Here is a 17,220-nt window from a genome sequence, read left to right as displayed (position 1 = left end):
CTCTGACGTGCCAAATAGCATCAGAGAAACACTGATTGGTAACATGAAACTGCTTCATTCAGTGTTTTTACCGGTTTTAATCACCTGAGGTCTCATTTATAAAAGTTGCGTACGCACAAAACAAGGCCTGAGTTGTGATCTATAAAAACAGACTTGATGGGAGAAACTTTGACCCATACATATGAACATTTTGGAGACAGGAAGTTGGTGATGCAGATAGAGATGTAGAAGCCTGATTGTAGAAATTGTCAATTATTTTTATAAATGAGACTCCTGGTCCATTTGTTTTGGAGAGGAGGAGAACTCTGCGGACAATTCAGCTCACGGTAAAAAACTGACTGATAAACGCTGGAGGAACTCTGATCGGGTTGAAATTTGCAGTCCTCACCACTAGATGCCACTATATCTCCCTAAAAACTTACACACCGTTCCTTTAAGATAATCCTGTGGAAAGGATTGTTTTAATTTCTCTTCATTAGTAACTTTTTAGTTCTAACATTGTACACTGAAGCTTATAGCGTGATGTGAGCAACAGCAGTAGGTCTTGTGTTTTTAGACATGCAAAACCTCAGGCCTACCATCAAAACGTGTCTTGAAATTTAATACTCCATGTAAGGGCAATCTCCGTTCCACGTATTTGTTCTTTGGTGTGTGTGCCTGGCTGACGCACTTTAGACAACAGTCAGAATCCGGTTTCTTTTGTCACATTTATTTTCCATTCACTTTTCACATGTTTCATGTTGTTGCGTTCCGTATTAAATGTACAAATGAACTTGTCTTACCACAAGGTGCAGGGCAGGCACAGACTTCAAAACTTAACTGCTGTCATTAAGCGGTCAAAAACCCGTGTCGCTACAAACCAGAAAAAGCACTAGACAGCTGACAGCTCCACCTCTTTATACACGGCTGCTAGCAATCACTCAGCCGATGCTCAATCAGTTGATTGTCAAAGTAACATCTACCTGTCAGATTAACAGTTAACGCAAATACAGCTTGCAACAAGCCCATTTTCATTTCATTTCATTTGACATAATTTATAATAACAAAATCCATACACAAAGTCGTTAAACAAAAATTAACTCCAAAAGCAAAAATTTGGAAAAATCATAATCATGGCTCCAACACTCCATGTCATAGGTCTTTAACTTTTAATATATATAAATATATATGAACATTGTGGAGTCAGTATTTGAAAGAAAACAGAAGAGAATTTTTCATTTCCTACAATTCCTGCACTGACTCTCCTACCAAGAGAGTCTGTGGTGCATAAAATGGAAAAAAAATACAACAGCCCTGAATAATGGGGATAAAGCACTGCCTTCACTTTGTATAGCCCTTTCGATTCTGACTCTAAATAGTTAATTGTGCTCAAGTACTTTATCCCTTTTTACCTTTAACCCTGCTTTAAAAGTATCCATTCTCTGAACAGTCACACTCCCTCTCAGAGGAATCTAACACCTCACCGCCAGCCTCTCTACACAGACAAACACTAACTGGTAGAGGCCAGCTGTGAGCCTGACTATTTCTACCGCTGCTGATGAAAAGAAAATCACACATTAATCAGCACCGATTGCATGGGGAAAGAAAGTCTTTAACACCACATGCAAGTAAGAAAAAAAAAGAGTCAGGACAGGGAATGGAACAATCCTGAGTCATTAACACAGCAACACACTATTGTCACATAAGCAAACATTTCAGAGTGCCTGGGGACTGCTAGATTCACAAAACCACACGACACGTCAGCATCCACGTCAGCAGCAGTTCCGGACATCAAAGAAAGGAAAACCAAAATCTAAACAGCAAGCTGTCATACTTGTATATCATTGTGATCCAAGAAGGTAATTGGCCCAAAGCATAGAAATGGGGCAGCCAAGTGTTAAAACGTTCATCTATTACAATTCAAATGTCCTCATTCATAAGTTATTCATTCATAAATAATCACTAAAACACAATAATCTAAACAAGTCATAAGATAAACAGACATTCCTGTAGTGTGTGCACAAAGAAACACTAATTATGGTTCAAAGTTGTGATAAATACGCACATACTCATGCACAGGTTTCAGTGGCAGGTGTGTGTTGTGTTTGTTTAGATCTCGCACACTCACCGGCAGTCCTGGTTCTCCCTTTAGTCCAGGTGGTCCAGCCAGCAGTGAGAACTGGGTCGGTTCCAGGTCAAATGTTTGGAAGCCATCTGTTGCAGCTGGAGTGACTGGAATAAGTGAGGTGGGTTTGACATCCTGCACACTGGTCATTTTTGGCTCAGGTTTCTTTGGAGCTACTGTGGTCAACTGCGTTTTCTGGGGAAGGTAGGCGTTTGAAGGAGACCCCTGCGTGAAAGCAGCTGTGGTGTGGAGGCTTGGCTTCGTCCCAGGTGGTCGGGTGGAAGCAGGTAAATCCATTCTTTTGCCAAAAGGTTTCTGAGAAGTAGTATCTCCTTGGTTTGTGTTCTCTCCTGCACTGCCATGTGAAGTTGGTTTGGGGTTTGGTGGCGTCACGCTGATCCTAAGAGATGTAGTAGCAGTTTGAGTCGGAAAATTAAACGGGCTTTCCAACCCTGGATGAACCGGTGGAGAAACAGACACAGCACCAGGTTTTGGAGTGCTCGCAGTCTGATACACAGATGTTTTGTTCAGCATCAGCGAGCTGTCAGTTGGAACAAGAATCGTAGTCCTGGTGTTTTCCTCAGTCAAGGCCAAAGTAGGTCTCTGGGCCTTTTTGGATATCTCCGTCAATGACAGTGGAGTTACATGAGTGACAGTGATGTTTGGATCTACGGGATATAGAGGTAGCAGGGCGGGAAACACGGGCCGATACGTGTCGGCTTCTCTGCACTGTTTCTTAATGTAATCACAATAGTTATGAGCTGCCTTAGCAGAGGGATAAATGTCAAACTGACAGATGGCACCTTCAAACGGCACCGAGTTATGGTTCATTTTGCCCAGCAGGAAGGACCCCTCTGCATCCAGAGCCTCCTCTTTCTTCAAATGCAAATCTGCATGTACACTCCTCTTTCCACAAGAAGTGTGTAAAAACACCTGGTGGCCTTGGATATCCAAAGCCAGACTGTGCCACTGGCCATCGTGGACATCATAGTCGAAACTCACAGAGCTCCTCTGCCCCACATGTACCAGGACCTTCCCCGGTACGAACTGCACTCCAAGCTGCACTTTCCTTTTCTTAGACAGCACTGAGAAAAGAAAAGCGCTGTTGATGCGGTGAACAGACAGGCTGAGTATCAGGGAGAGATTAGTGGAGCCGTACGCAGCAGGGATAACGGTGCGCAGAGGCACCTGGATACGTGCCCTCGGGGTGAGGATAACTCCAGACTTGAAGGGGATGATGCCATTAGGGACGGATCGAGCGCCTGAAGATGATGATCCGCCTGATCTTCTCCCAGAAAGCCCGAGCTGCTGCAGGACATCCACATCTTCGGAGAAACAGGAGAGATAGAGGTCACTGACACTTGGTTTTGGAGACTTAAAGCATCTTAAGATTCTGAACAAGAACTAACTTTGTTTACAATATCATGATTCCTGAGTTTATATAACAGAACATAGGTTTGTCTTTTGCATGCTAGCACTTTGGTAAAGGCACCCACCACAAAGGGCTTTACAGAAGTGCATAAAAGAAAAACAATTACAAATAAATGTCAAAACTCAAAGTAAAAAGGAATAAGCTGATTACATAACCCATTTCACTTTATGTATCCCTTAATAAGCTATTTAAAAGAAGATTAATTTGCGTAAGATACCTATTAACAACCTCCCACTCAAGTGCACTGATCTGCATCAAAGTATAAACTGAAAGAGCCAAAGTGCATTAATATAACTGATTATTATGTTGCGATGCCAAGCTGGGAGTTCACAAGTTTAAAGTTAGACTGATGGGAATCCTGTGGCAAAAGTAATTCAAAACAACTGCACAGACTTTCCGAGAGGGCCACACATCAACATCCAGTTTTGAGGATTGCCGAAAATTATGTAATCGTTACATCAGTCTTAATTAGAACAATGTCGGGAAAAGGAGGCTGCACGTGTCCCTGGAGCAGACAGTGTTGGGGTTTTCAGAGGTGTATTAGTGCAGAGACAGAAAAGCTATCTCACTTTTTCTGCTAATGTCTGTTGATTAAAGATGATCGCTCTGACAGGGGTCCAAGATCATGAAAACATACTGCAGTGTTTTCTGCAGGTTTTAATTGCTACTTGCATCTCATGGGAGGAAGATGCGGGTAATTTTCACACATTACAGTCTTGTGTGGACTGTATATTTCTCCTAATTGGATCCACAGCAGGGTTTAATTAAATCCACATTTCACTGTGGTGAGAAAGAGCCTTTATTATAAGAGTATTCTGTACAATAAGTGCTCAGTTTTGAGCAAGAGTGAGTCCCAGCCTTTTCAACTTCAAGCTTCTCACTCTCAGTTGGTGACCATCCATTACAGTACTAACAGAGAAAGGATAACATTAAAGAACATATGATATTCCTCTCTACGTTGTGATACTGAATTGATGCAATTTAATATATCAGAAGAAGTAAAGCTAAAGAGTGAGAAACTAGAATTAGCTTCTCCGCCAACCAGTCAATTCCCAGTTTACATCCACGTCTGTCCAGACTCCTTTGTAGCCATGACAGTTCACAGTGCTTCACATACAGAGTTTTCTGCAAAGGAGCTACAAATTGCAAAACAAGGATGCTTCACATGCATCAGCATACAAGATCTACACAGTCAGCACAGTTTCAAGATGGACACCCAAGATTAGTGTCACCGATTCAGTATCAGACCACATGTCTTCCCCTTGTGTTCCTGAGTTATGGCATTAAATCATGACCAGGAAAGTGTTTTTGCAGAACATTATGATGTCACAGTAACGTTAACCTTTGACCTTTTGATATAAAATGGAATCAATTCATCATTTTATTCTACAGAGTGCTGCAGGGATAACTTTTAATAGGCCAACCCCTCGTCAAAGAGTCACTGGGATTGTAATCTCTCAAGACAGATTCTGCAGATTGTAGAATCTGTCAGCAGCCCTGTGTGAAAGACGACTACAGAGGGGGGGAGGGCGGGGCTTTGAGTTTGAACGATGCTGCGCTTTAGCCAATCACAATGGAGGGGGCATGGCCGAGACGTGCAGGTGTCCCCAGGAAATGTATACCTACAGAAACAGCAAGCTCCGCGTCCATAGCGACCGCTCCACCCAAAACGCCGTCTCATCAACGTGGAAAAAAAATAGTTTTTCCAGCGGATGTCTTAGTTACAACATGACTGAGCAAACTGGAGTAGTTTCATGTCATATCCGACAACGGGAGGCTTTTAACAGATGACATCCTGATGTTAGCTTTGCTAACTGTCCCTGTCAGCTGCAGCCACTGATGCTTTCTAGACATCGTGATTTCCCATAACTGAATAAATACCACACATAGCAACACAAAACTGTTTTGATAGCTCACTCATGTTGTAACTAAGATATCCGTTTAATGAGTTATTACCTTATTTTTATACAGTCTATGGTTATTACAGACACCACTAACGGCTAAGGTTAACAGCTAACGGTTAGCCCAGCTAATCTACGATAACCATGTTAATTACAAAACACACAGAAATAGTAACGTTTGTTCAATCATTGTGTTTATAGACTTAACAAACATCAGATTAGTCTACACAGTGATATAGTGACGTGAAAAATGTGATATATAGCTAAACTCTGCTGGTTTTCTACCCGAAGTATTTGTAAACAACACGGCGGAAGGGCACGGGCACCGCCGGAAGTGAAAGGCGTGAGCGATCGCCGAGGCCCCTGCACTTCCGTTAGTCCTTTACCTCTGGGCTGTGCCTCCAGAGGTAAAGGACTTTTTTTTTTAACCGATGGATTTCCAGATTGCTGGGATTGTGGTTTATTGCTTTGTGACTTATGATCGTTTATGATATTTACACCTTTTGTCAGCAAGATAATCTTCACAAATGAACACCGCTTTTATGATTTTTGAAGCGTAAATGCAATCACCAGATGTGAAAAGCTAACATTAGGCTACAAACAAACTACTGTACAGTCACATGACTTCAGTGTCGCCGCCACAATGAGACTATTCAGCCGTGTTTGGAGTTTTGACGCTCTGTAGCCACTTGTTAGCGAGTCAGGTACGTACTGACATATTTTATGTTGAAGAACAAAACTTGACAGTCCTTTATTTCAGGCTTCACCAAAAACCTATTTAAAAACTCACTGACTTTCAGATGAGGGAACTGGGAATGCAAAAATTCTCTCATTTCCGGGTTTTAAGACTCATAGCTTCACCAGTCTATTAGACATATGTGTGAAATCTTGTCATAATTATAGTATTAATTCTTGAGTTATGGTCAAAAACATGTTTTGTGAGGTCTGAAACTAATCAGTTCATCCTTGAGTCCATGTGGACGTTTGTGCCAAAGTTGAGGAAATTTCCTTAAGGCGTTTTAAGATATCCTGTTCACGAAAATGGGATGGATGGATGGACAGCCTGAAAATCTAATGCTACAGCCACGGCTGTCACCAGCTCAGAGGCATAACAAACAGAATCATTTTTTCAGCCTCTCAATTATCTCTCAACTCCAACAAACTATGTCCTTTATGACCCTAAACCCAACACAGTGGTCCCCAACCCCCAAACGGAGAACCACTGGAACATCAACACCAAGGTTACGCTAAATCTAGGATATTACTTTCACAAGCAAAACATTGAGCACTCTTAGAAAGTAAAATCTGTTTTTGGTTCGAACATCAAAACAGACTGGAAGCGTTCCCATTATCATACTATTGTCTATTGTTAGGCACCGGTGCAAGTCATCAGTAATGTCAAACAAAAAGCTTTTTGTTTAGTTTAGTAAGGTTTGAATATAAAGGAGTATTGATCATCCCCAGCCAATCAGCATATCCCGAGTTCAGCACATTAATCCTCTCAAAACGTGCAGCATGGAAACTAAAAGCTTATATATAGATCTCAAATATCCATCCTCTTCCGGACTAATACAAAACAAATGTGGGCAAGACTGAAATAAACTGCTAAATGATGAATTAGGGCTCAGCCGAGCAGAACAAGTATAGACACTAGACATGTTTGGGAGGGAAACCCTGCTCGATGTGTGCAGGCAGTGGGAGGTCAGCTCGATTGAAAAACCCACACATGGAAGAGAAACATCAAACAGAAACTGAAAAAAGACCAGAGATTTTCTGCAGCTGAATTTCCCATATAGCACTCATTTGAATTGTTAATATGGTACGATGGAAGCAAAATTGTTCTTTCATTGTGTGATTTGTGATCTACTTTAGGGCTTACCCTGCGTATCTAAATCTTAGAGGGTAGACGGGCCGCCTAAGGCTTTTTGTGACCTCCTGATGAGCTGGGGGTAAAAAAAACTGAGAACTGAGTAGAACACATCCTGGAGACAAAGCGCTGCATATCAGACAACACAACTTTTCTCAGAGAGCAGGCACGTTCACAAACTAATGTATTTCCACCAAGAGCAACATTCTTGCAGCTTTAAAGGGAGTGTTCACCCAAAATCAAAAATATTTTTCCTCTTACCTGCAGTGCTATTTTTCGTCTAGATTGTTTTGGCGTGAGTTGCCAAGTGTCGGAGATATTGGCCGCAGAGATGTCTGCCTTCTCTTGAATATAGTAGAAACTAGATGGCACTCAGCTTGTGGTGCTCAAAATGCCAGAAAACTACATTTGAAAAACTCAACAGCAATGTCTCTTTGCAGAAATCATGACCTGGTTCCTCAAGATAATCCACAGACCTTGTTGTGAGCAGTTTCATGTAGGACTATTTTCTTTCTACCAAAATACACCAGCTTACCGAATCACCGCGCAGAAGGAAGTGTGCATCTACTCATGAACAAGAGGCTCGGGCTTGTGACAGCGTGAGATGTAAACACGAATGGCATCCTCCTCAGTTCAGCTGTAATGGTAGCTCAGTGATGCCGGGTGAGCTAGTCGAAGATACTTCTCTCTTCTCTCACTGTGATACGGTTGACAGGTGTAGCTCAATCAAAATAAAGTAGTTCCTACATGAAACAGCTCACAACAAGGTCTGTGGATTATCTTGAGTAACCAGGTCATGATTTCTGGAAAGAGATATCCACTACATTCAAGAGATGGCAGACATCTCTACAGCCGATATCGCAACACTCAGCAATGTACACCAAAACAATCTAGACTGATAAACAGCACTACAGGTACGAGAACAAATATGTATTTTTATTTTGGGGTGAACTGTCCCTTTAACTTTCACGCTAAATTTGTTAATTCAGAAAAAGCAATGCAACATAACTGATTCTTAGCATTTAATACAACTAAGATAAATCCCAACACCAGGTCTTCACAGAGCTCTGCATCCAGAGATGTTTTTGGGTCACACTGTGATTCTCAAGAAACAGGGAGTGAATATCTGGCCTCTGACTCACATGCACAATAATGTACCCAGTGGCCAGAGGATATTACCAAAATTCTTAAACTCAGTCAAAAGTTGTCTCAGTTGTACTTCTGCCATGCCACATTGAAATAGATTTTTTTCTTCAAAAGGCACTGAGAGAGCAATGAGACATCACAATTCCTAACATCAGTGGGTGCATTCCCACGGTCTATGTCTCTGTCTTACTCCACATGAACTACTTACTGACATGATTATTATTCAAATGGTTTGCTTTCTGCCTACATGGCATCAAGGTAGAGGTGGAGGTGGAGGAGGGGTGTCACCACAGGGTTGTTGGTTTGATTCCCAGCACCGAGCCATCATCTGGGAGAAGGCTAGTATTACATCTACGGTGACACACTGAATCTTAAAATCTGTTCCAGTGATGCTGCACAGTGGCTGACTTTGATGACCCTGCTAAAGGAAATAGTGTAGGCAGCTTACAAATGTGTCGCTATGGCAACTGTGTTAAAAGACTCAATTTAAAGGTCTGTGCAGCGTGCACACTGCCAGTTAAAGGGACAGCTCACCCCAAAATAAAAAAAAAACATATTTTTCCTCTTACCTGTCGGTCTTTTTATCAGTCTTGATTATTTTAGGGTGAGCTGCCAAGAGCAGGAGGTATCTTATGTGGGGATGTCTGCCTTCTCTCAAATATAATGGAACTATATTGCAAAGTTCAAAGCACCAAAAAAAATACATTTGAAAAACTTGCTTGATTACTTGCTATGAGTGGTTTGTAGAAGCGACTTTCTTCCTACCGAAAAAATACCGCCAGATGTATCACCCCACAGAGGAAAGTGTACATCCTCTGCTATCTCACCTAGCGCCAGTGAGCTAGCTAACATTACAGCTCCACCAAGGAGGAAGCCTTTACTATTTACATCTTGCATTGTCACGAGTACAAGCCTTACCATCTATGAGTAGATGCACTCTTCCTTCTGCGCGATGATAAGGCCAAAACACACTAGCAGCAAACGCCACACGTCAAAATTTATACCCCTGGTATTTTCAATGTACAACCCCACACATGCATCAGTGCTCCTGAACGCGCCACCCCTTAGCACTTCACCCGACTGTCCTATTCCCAGCCTCGCTGTCCAACGAATTAAATACATTTTTCCCCCACTCACTCTCCGCTTGTGCTTACCGGCTTCCGTAGCAGCTCTTTTTCTCAGCTCCTACGGCAGCTCAACTCTTCTCCTCACCATTGATGCATAAACAGAACTCTGTAGCTGTTGATGTCTCGTGTGCGACAAAGAATGGATGAGGAGAGACTCGTTGTTGAGTATGACAAATACCTTGAACTTAATGACCCACAATCCTGTCATTATAAAGACAATGGCCAAAAAGAAATTGCCTGGTGGGTCATTAATGAGCTGCAACGTCTAGTGTGTGGAGCAGTACTTGTCGCATGTCAAGGCAGCTCCGGCCGGTGTGTTTTCAGCTATGTAGTTAGAGGGTGTAATTTGGTAGCAAGAAAATAGTTCCTGTATGAAACTACTCACAAGAAGGTCTGTGGATTATCTTGAGTAACTGGGTCATGATTTCTGGAAAGAGATACTGCTTTGAGCACCACAAGCCGAGTGTCATCTGGTTCCATTATACCGGAGAGAAGGCGGACATCTCTATGGCCAATATCTAGAACACTCTGCGACCTGCACCAAACAATCTAGATTAATAAATAGCACTACAGCTAGATTTTTGGGTAAACTGTCCCTTTAAGTTTCGTTTGGGTGTGTGCAGGTCAAAATGTACAAACAGCGGCCCATGTGGTAGAAATGACTCCAAAGGAAAGGGTGCAGTACACCAATGCTAGATTAGGCATTTAATACAATGGACTATTGCCAGCACCTAACAAAAAGAATACAATAGCTTGTGATTGCAGTCATTTCCCATATGCATGACTTTCACTGCCTCTTATGAAACCAGAAGGCAACATGGAGTATTTATCCTACAAATGAGACTGAACATCGTGCAGGTTTTTATATTTTGTCGGTGCAGCCCTGCATTATTAAGGGACAAATTTCATTAGTCTCTCAGAGTTTGCAATTGAACACATCCTTACATATAAAGCTGTACATGTCTCTAGGCACTCAGCAGTCATCATTGGAGAGAAATATCAACTGATGAAGGCAGAATTACAGAGAAATTGCCAGAAACAGTTATCATTGAGCACAGTGGCTCACATTATCAGAAGCATCTAGCAACTGGAAAGAGCTCTGATTGAATGAAATCTGGCAGATTTTGATTGACAGCAAAATCAGACAAACATTCTCACAGGGGTCTTTAAATGGTGTAACAGGAAGCTGGCTGCATCAGACATCAAGACACAGCTGAATGTGTGTCGACAGGAGAAAGGGTGCGCTTCAACTTGGCAGATAAGACTTTGGGGATCAAGGGAGACGGGTCATGTAACACCTTGGAAACCTTTACTGAGGCATCAGAGAGAGGTTTGTCATGGAAATTGAGACTGACTTTCATTGAGCCATTTCCAATTAAATCTATCAAAATATACGCCCAAAACAACTCAGAGTTGTGTGATATGTACGAGGAATGCCCTACTTTAAGATACTTTTTCATGTTTCCACTGAGAGTATGGGGTGAGGCAAGAGCAGAGTGCAATGTACCTCACGCTCAATTTGCATGGGAGAGAGAGGCGTCTGCAGTTTCAAACTAATCAAGTTCAAGTGCTCAGCACACAACATCCAGGGGCAGAACAGAGCAACCGATCTCCAACAAAGACTTAAAATCTTTTCCAGGGCAGAGTAAACATATTGAATCAGAGTTTTTGGCCTTGATAGATCAAACAGTGATGCTGAAAGAGGAGCAGCTGAGCAGGCTGCACATGGAAAATGTAGATGCTGATCACATCAGTCATAGATAATCCCTGGATAAACATGGGCCCAACAAGGGGCCGGTGTCTGGGTAATGTAATTACTGACTGTGGTTATTTTCACTTTCTTTATTCAATTTGCGTTCTGTCATGATTCAGCTTTGAATAATGATGAAATGACCTAGTTGATCTGAACAGTCTCACCGAGGTGCAGTGCGCAGGGCATACCTGAAAGTGTCACCAACCTCCCGTGAATCAGTTTTAATTTCCTCTTTTCCACAATGTCTCTGAGGCACGATTATAACGCTACCTGTGTTTGCATGAAAAGATAATTACTACCTTCGCCCACCCTTGTCCTAAAGTGGCTTACCTTGTGCTTGTGCTAGCCTCAGAGAGCAGGTGCAACAGAGTATCGTCCAAAGAATGAGAACTCTCCTAAAGAGAAAGACGCAAAAGGTTAGAAAAATAATGTCAGACATTCAAGGCACAGATAATCTGGGAGGTTGTCCTTTACAAGTCATTAATATTTCAAGTATGATCTGATTGTTTAGTCTCTAAAATTCTGAAAGCAATGACCAATTGCCATCAAAGATAACCAGAGCCGTAAAATCTTGTCATTTATTCTATTACTTTGTCTGATCACAAGCTAAAAACATGTTTATGCTTTCATTTGTTTATTCATTCATTAATTCATTCATTTCCATAACCACTTATCCTATTGGGGGTCACCCAGCTGACTTTGGGTGAGAGGCAGGGTACACCCTGGACAGGTCACCAGACTATCACAGGGCTGACACATAGAGACAACCATTCACACCTACGGGCAGTTTTAGAGTCACCAATTCACCTGCATGTCTTTGGACTGTGGGAGGAAGCTGGAGTACCCTCAGAAAACCCACACTGACACGGGTAGAACACTCAAACTCCACACAATAGGGCTCCCCCACCCTGAGGTCCAAACCCCCCACCCCGGGGTTCAGTCAAGTCTTAATAATGATTAGGGATGGCAATCAGTTCCAAGTTGAGAGCCAGTTCCAAATCTTCCATCCATTGGCATCGTATACCTCTGAGCTTATCAATTTCTTTAAGCAATGGCAGCATGTTTTTTGGACAGTTGCACATTGCAGAAGAATGACGTCAAACTCATGTGTCTACATTCCTGGAAACCTGCAACAAAAAGGAGTCATGGCAGAGAGAAAGACAGGTCCAAAGAAAGAAAGAAAGAGGACACCAGTTCTGCTGTAATGTCCGTAAAATGTAGAAACACCAGCAAAATGCTGAAACATCTTCCCACACAACATGGACTTAAATTCCACGAATACCATGTACTTGATAATCTACGCACGAGAGCCACTGCTACTCGACCGAGCAGCACGTCCATTACCGAGGGCAAAATGTCCCGTGTTATAATAACATTAACGCCACTCAGGCAGGCTTGGCAGATTTTTTTATTTGACAAGGAAAAAGTAAATGAAAACCAGTGCTGTACAAATATTCTGTCACTTCATCCATTTTAAATGATGACAGACAGATTGTTGCTGCAGCTAGCTATCAGGCTACAGTGAGCTCAACTCATCAATCAGCTCGCCCCTTCAGCTGCACAGAGAGGGAGAAAGGGTTGTGTCACTGTTGCATTGACGCCGAAAACCTGTTTGGGTCTACTTTTATTCCACACAGGAATTGATCAGGAATTCATAAAGAATTGGACTGATAATTGGTATCAAGAAATCTTATCAATTCCCATTTCTAAGGATATGAAACTAAGAAAAGCAAGATCATCTGTCGCAACCAGAAGCTGCATAACACGTCTAAGTTATAGCCCAACATGTAAAGATGAATCTGACACACTAAAACTCTTGACACTCATTTGCTATAAACTCCTGAACTCCTGCAGCGATCACATCGACTGCAGCAGCATCTCTGCTTTGCTCAAAGAGTCTAACGTCTGTTTCAAGACAACAAGCTTTGTCTTATCTCGCTGCCTGACCAGATAAGCTACTGCTCAGCAGAGCTAGGTGAGTGCTCCTGCAGGACCACCGCTGACAAACCTAAAAAGAAAAACACACCTTAAAACCTACAATCCTGACTGAAAGATAGAGAGTAATGTAACACATCAATGCCACTGTTTATCTCCAACACATTACTTTGCTATAACTTTTTTGAAGGCAGGGTTTGAGAGGGTTTCATGGAGCTAAAACAGGTGCACAATTTGATCGGCTCATAAAATACCACATAGTGCTCAAACTACGATTAGATCATCTCTGTTTTCACATGATTACTGTGGCATTTATCATCCCGTCAGCAGATAAACGGCTACTTTTACACCACTGATTTTTCTTGAGACGTTTACGACTCAAGACAGGTGATTAAGGAGGTGTCGATGGCTCACACATAGAGATGAAATGTCTCTAAAGGTGTTAAATTATCTCTGATGAGTGTGAAGTCATTATCACCAGGATAATGTTGCCTTTACTCTCTCGGAGCTAATGATGTGGTCGTGTGCAGTGTGTGAAACTGGACCTCGAGGAAGCGATGTCTGAAGTGAACCAGGCTCTGTGACAAGTGCCATAATGAACGCAGTTACAGGAAGTCCATTACATTTGCGGGTTTCCTGAGAGCCACAGGAAGCCGCTGGTCAACCGCTGACACACTGACTGCTGGGTTGAAGCTTTTAAAAGTTTCCCTCCTTCCTCTCTTTACGTCCCATTCACTGCTCTCACACTGGCATTAGCAGAAACACATAAAATGAGGAGGAGGAGGGGGGTGCTGTGCTGTACAGTGCAAGTTTGTGACCAAGTTCTTCATATGTCCAGCAGTGGTTATATGATGCAACATTTTGACTTTTATTTCCCCTCCCATTGGGACAGCCGGGCCAACCAGCTGAGTGAGATGCACAGCTGGGAGGAGAGAAAAGGGGAGGAGAGGACTGTCTCCTCCTCTCATACATCTCCCCTCAAATCAGTCCCAGATCATTTGGCAGCTCGGTCTGGTACAAGCTGCAAAGACACTACTTCAAGAGCAGTACAGCAGGCTACACTGGCTTCCACTGAAGTGTGTGAAGAGATGAGAAAAATTGTTTCCATAGGCTGTCCTGCAACCCATTAAAGTATAACACCTGTCCCATCTTATGGCTGCTTAATATTCCAGATATGGATATTACATTTGTGTTATTTCACTGAATATATTTACAAAAAATCAGCATAAGACTACTTGTTTATAATATTACAACTTACTTACAACTCGACACGACTTGCACTGTCAAACAGACACTAATTTAGATGCAGGTGATGTTCACAAGCACATGAATGACTCCATATTGAACTTGGTAACCCTTACAAACACACGGAAAAATGGTGTTTAGTTTGAAATTCAAAATGAATCGACTCACCCCCCGACTCCAGTGCTTTTGAGTTTGGAGTACGGGGCATTGTCCGGCTCCATTGCGGTTACTTCATTCTTTCTTGGGAGTTTTTACTACAGTCCGGACGAGGCAGATAAAGTTTTTCCATTCCAGGTGTTCCTTGAGGGTCGCGCGCGGAGTGAACGTACCAAAAAAGCAACCCCAAAACACAAGCAACGACTCAAACACTGCAGGGTTACCCAACAGTGACAAGGATGCTGTCTGTCATTGTCTTCTTGTCCCAGTAGCCTCCTGCTTCTTGAAGATGTCACCAGATTTTTTTTTTAAAAAAAAAGACGCTCCGCAGAGCTCCACCTGTGCGCTTCTTCTTGTGTTTGTTCCTTCTTCCACTCGCGCGTTTTGTAAAGTACAATAAAGCGTCAAGTCAAGTCTGGTGCAGCTTTCCACGGGGAACCGATGCAGGACAAGATGACGACCGCCGTTGTATGTGTGTTGTGCATGTGTGTGTGTTCGCTTCCCAAAATGAAAGTTTATTGTGGACTGAGGAAAAATCTTGAGAACCGGGAAAGGGGGAACACCTCCCTCTGTCGCCCTCAGCTGACATCGAGGGAAAACAGATTTGAAGCAGAGACGGTGCAGCTTCAGCTCCTTCAGCTGAAGGTGTGTCTTTTGGGGGGAAGCAGGGACACAACACAATCAGATTGTTGCATTTGGAATCTTTTCAGGGCTGCAGCGAGGATTTTTAAAATTTGGGGGCCATGAGTCTGAGCCCCCTCAGTCCACCCCACACCCACCTGCAGGAAACTTTCACCACACCAAAAACTCCTTTTAAACCTTGCTGTTATTTTAGATTTTTTGATTTTTCACATTTTATTAATTCAAGGTTCGATATACACTCACCGGCCACTTTATTAGGCACACCTCTTCAATTGCTTGTTAATGCAAAAAGCAAATCAGCCAATCACGTGGCAGCAGCTCAATGCATTTAGGCATGTAGACATGGTGAAGACGACCTGCTGAAGCTCAAACTGAGCATCAGAATAAGGAAGAAAGGTGATTTAAGTGACTTTGAACGTGGCATGGTTGTTGGTGCCAGACTGGCTGGTCTGTCAGAAACTGCTGATTTACTGGGATTTTCACACACAACCGTCTCTTCGGTTTACAGAGGATGGTCCGAGGGTGATCGCTACAATAAGGTGGGGAAAAAGGTGGCTATATCAATATCCATATCAGTTATCGGCCATATAAGTTGTTGTCTATCAGCATATCACATATCGGCAAAAACATTATATATAGTGCATACCTATGAATAATCTGATTGGAAGACTGGGTGGCACAGTGGTGCAGTGATTAGCATTGTCAGTTCACAGTAAGAGGGTGGAGGGTTGGAATCTGGGGTCGGGGGTTTGAACCCTGGAGTGGGGGGAGCCCTTCTGTGTGGAGTTTGCATATTCTCCGCATGTTAGTGCAGGCTTTCTCCAGGTACTCCGGCTTCCTCCCACAGTCCAAAGACATGCAGGTTAACTGGTGTCTCTAACTGGGGATTCCCACCAAAAGCTTCATGGTCGCCTGCGGGCGCTCTGGTCGTTCTGACATCACTCACACTGCCAGCTCCAGCAGGCGCTTGCAGCGGCCAAAGGGGCGGGGCCGGGTCCATCTAGGCTGACCGGCTGTGCATTTTACAAGGATGAACAAATCATATATGTCTTCACGATGTATTATCCGTGACTTTCATTACACAATTAAAATAACTCTAATAAACACAGTCACATAGCCTTTATGAGTCTTTTATTATTATGATTTACCCTCCTGTTGGCGCGTAGGACCATTGAGAAATGTCATTGGTGGTAAATAAAAATACATTTGGAAGGCAAAAAGCGTAGCCTATATATAGCATGCACATCTTCAGTTTCCTCTTTCACCATGGATCGCACTTTCGGAAGCCTCCTTTGTACTGCATCGGCGTATTTGCTGAGGCTGCTGTGGCTGCTGCTTCAGCGGTGGCACTGCTCATTTGCATAAAGTTCAGCTTCTCTCAACTTCTACTTGATGCTCTGGTCGCTGGCATCACGCCGCTCACTGCAGCCGATGCCCCTGACGCCCTTCGTCACCAGCGTGCATTGAAAATGAATGGCTGCTTATGATGCTCATGAAGCTTTTGATGGGAATCCACAGTAAATTGGTCGTAGCTGTGAATGTGAGTGTGAATGGTTGTCTGTCTCTATGTGTCAGCCCTGTGATAGTCTGGTGACCTGTCCAGGGTGTACCCCGCCTCTCGCCCAATGTCAGCTGGGATAGGCTCCAGCCCTTCTGCAAGTCCCAGCAGGATAAACGGTTATGGAAATGAATGAATATTTGTTTTGATTATATCAGCATTTTAAAAAACTTTACTGAAGTGCATAATTGTTTACACATGTTCTCGTTAATAATGAAAATACTGAGAAGAAAGTAAGTTAGTTGAGCTAAACAGTTCAGTCATGACCTTGGAAACAGCAGCTGGGAATAAATTTCAGGTCAACTTGCACTCACAAGTTCTGGTGATTTCGATTCCACACGTCTTCATCTAAGG

General features: G+C 42.9%; 1 protein-coding gene across 1 annotated transcript in view; it reads right to left on the bottom strand.

The window, feature by feature from the left end:
• col27a1b (collagen, type XXVII, alpha 1b) overlaps positions 1-15,409 on the bottom strand; it is a 112,020-nt gene extending 96,611 nt beyond the window's left edge. The window contains exons 1-3 of the mRNA XM_049578153.1: positions 14,679-15,409; positions 11,661-11,725; positions 2,108-3,429 (exon numbers count right to left, since the gene is read on the bottom strand). Of these exons, the coding sequence (XP_049434110.1) occupies positions 2,108-3,429; positions 11,661-11,725; positions 14,679-14,731 (1,440 nt within the window). The 5' untranslated portion in view covers positions 14,732-15,409. The remainder of the gene's footprint in view (positions 1-2,107; positions 3,430-11,660; positions 11,726-14,678) is intronic.
• Between the last annotated feature and the right edge of the window lie 1,811 nt (positions 15,410-17,220).

This window comes from Epinephelus fuscoguttatus, linkage group LG6 (assembly GCF_011397635.1).
Source record: "Epinephelus fuscoguttatus linkage group LG6, E.fuscoguttatus.final_Chr_v1".
NCBI lineage: Eukaryota > Metazoa > Chordata > Actinopteri > Perciformes > Serranidae > Epinephelus > Epinephelus fuscoguttatus.
This window is presented reverse-complemented; position numbering and strand designations above follow the sequence as displayed.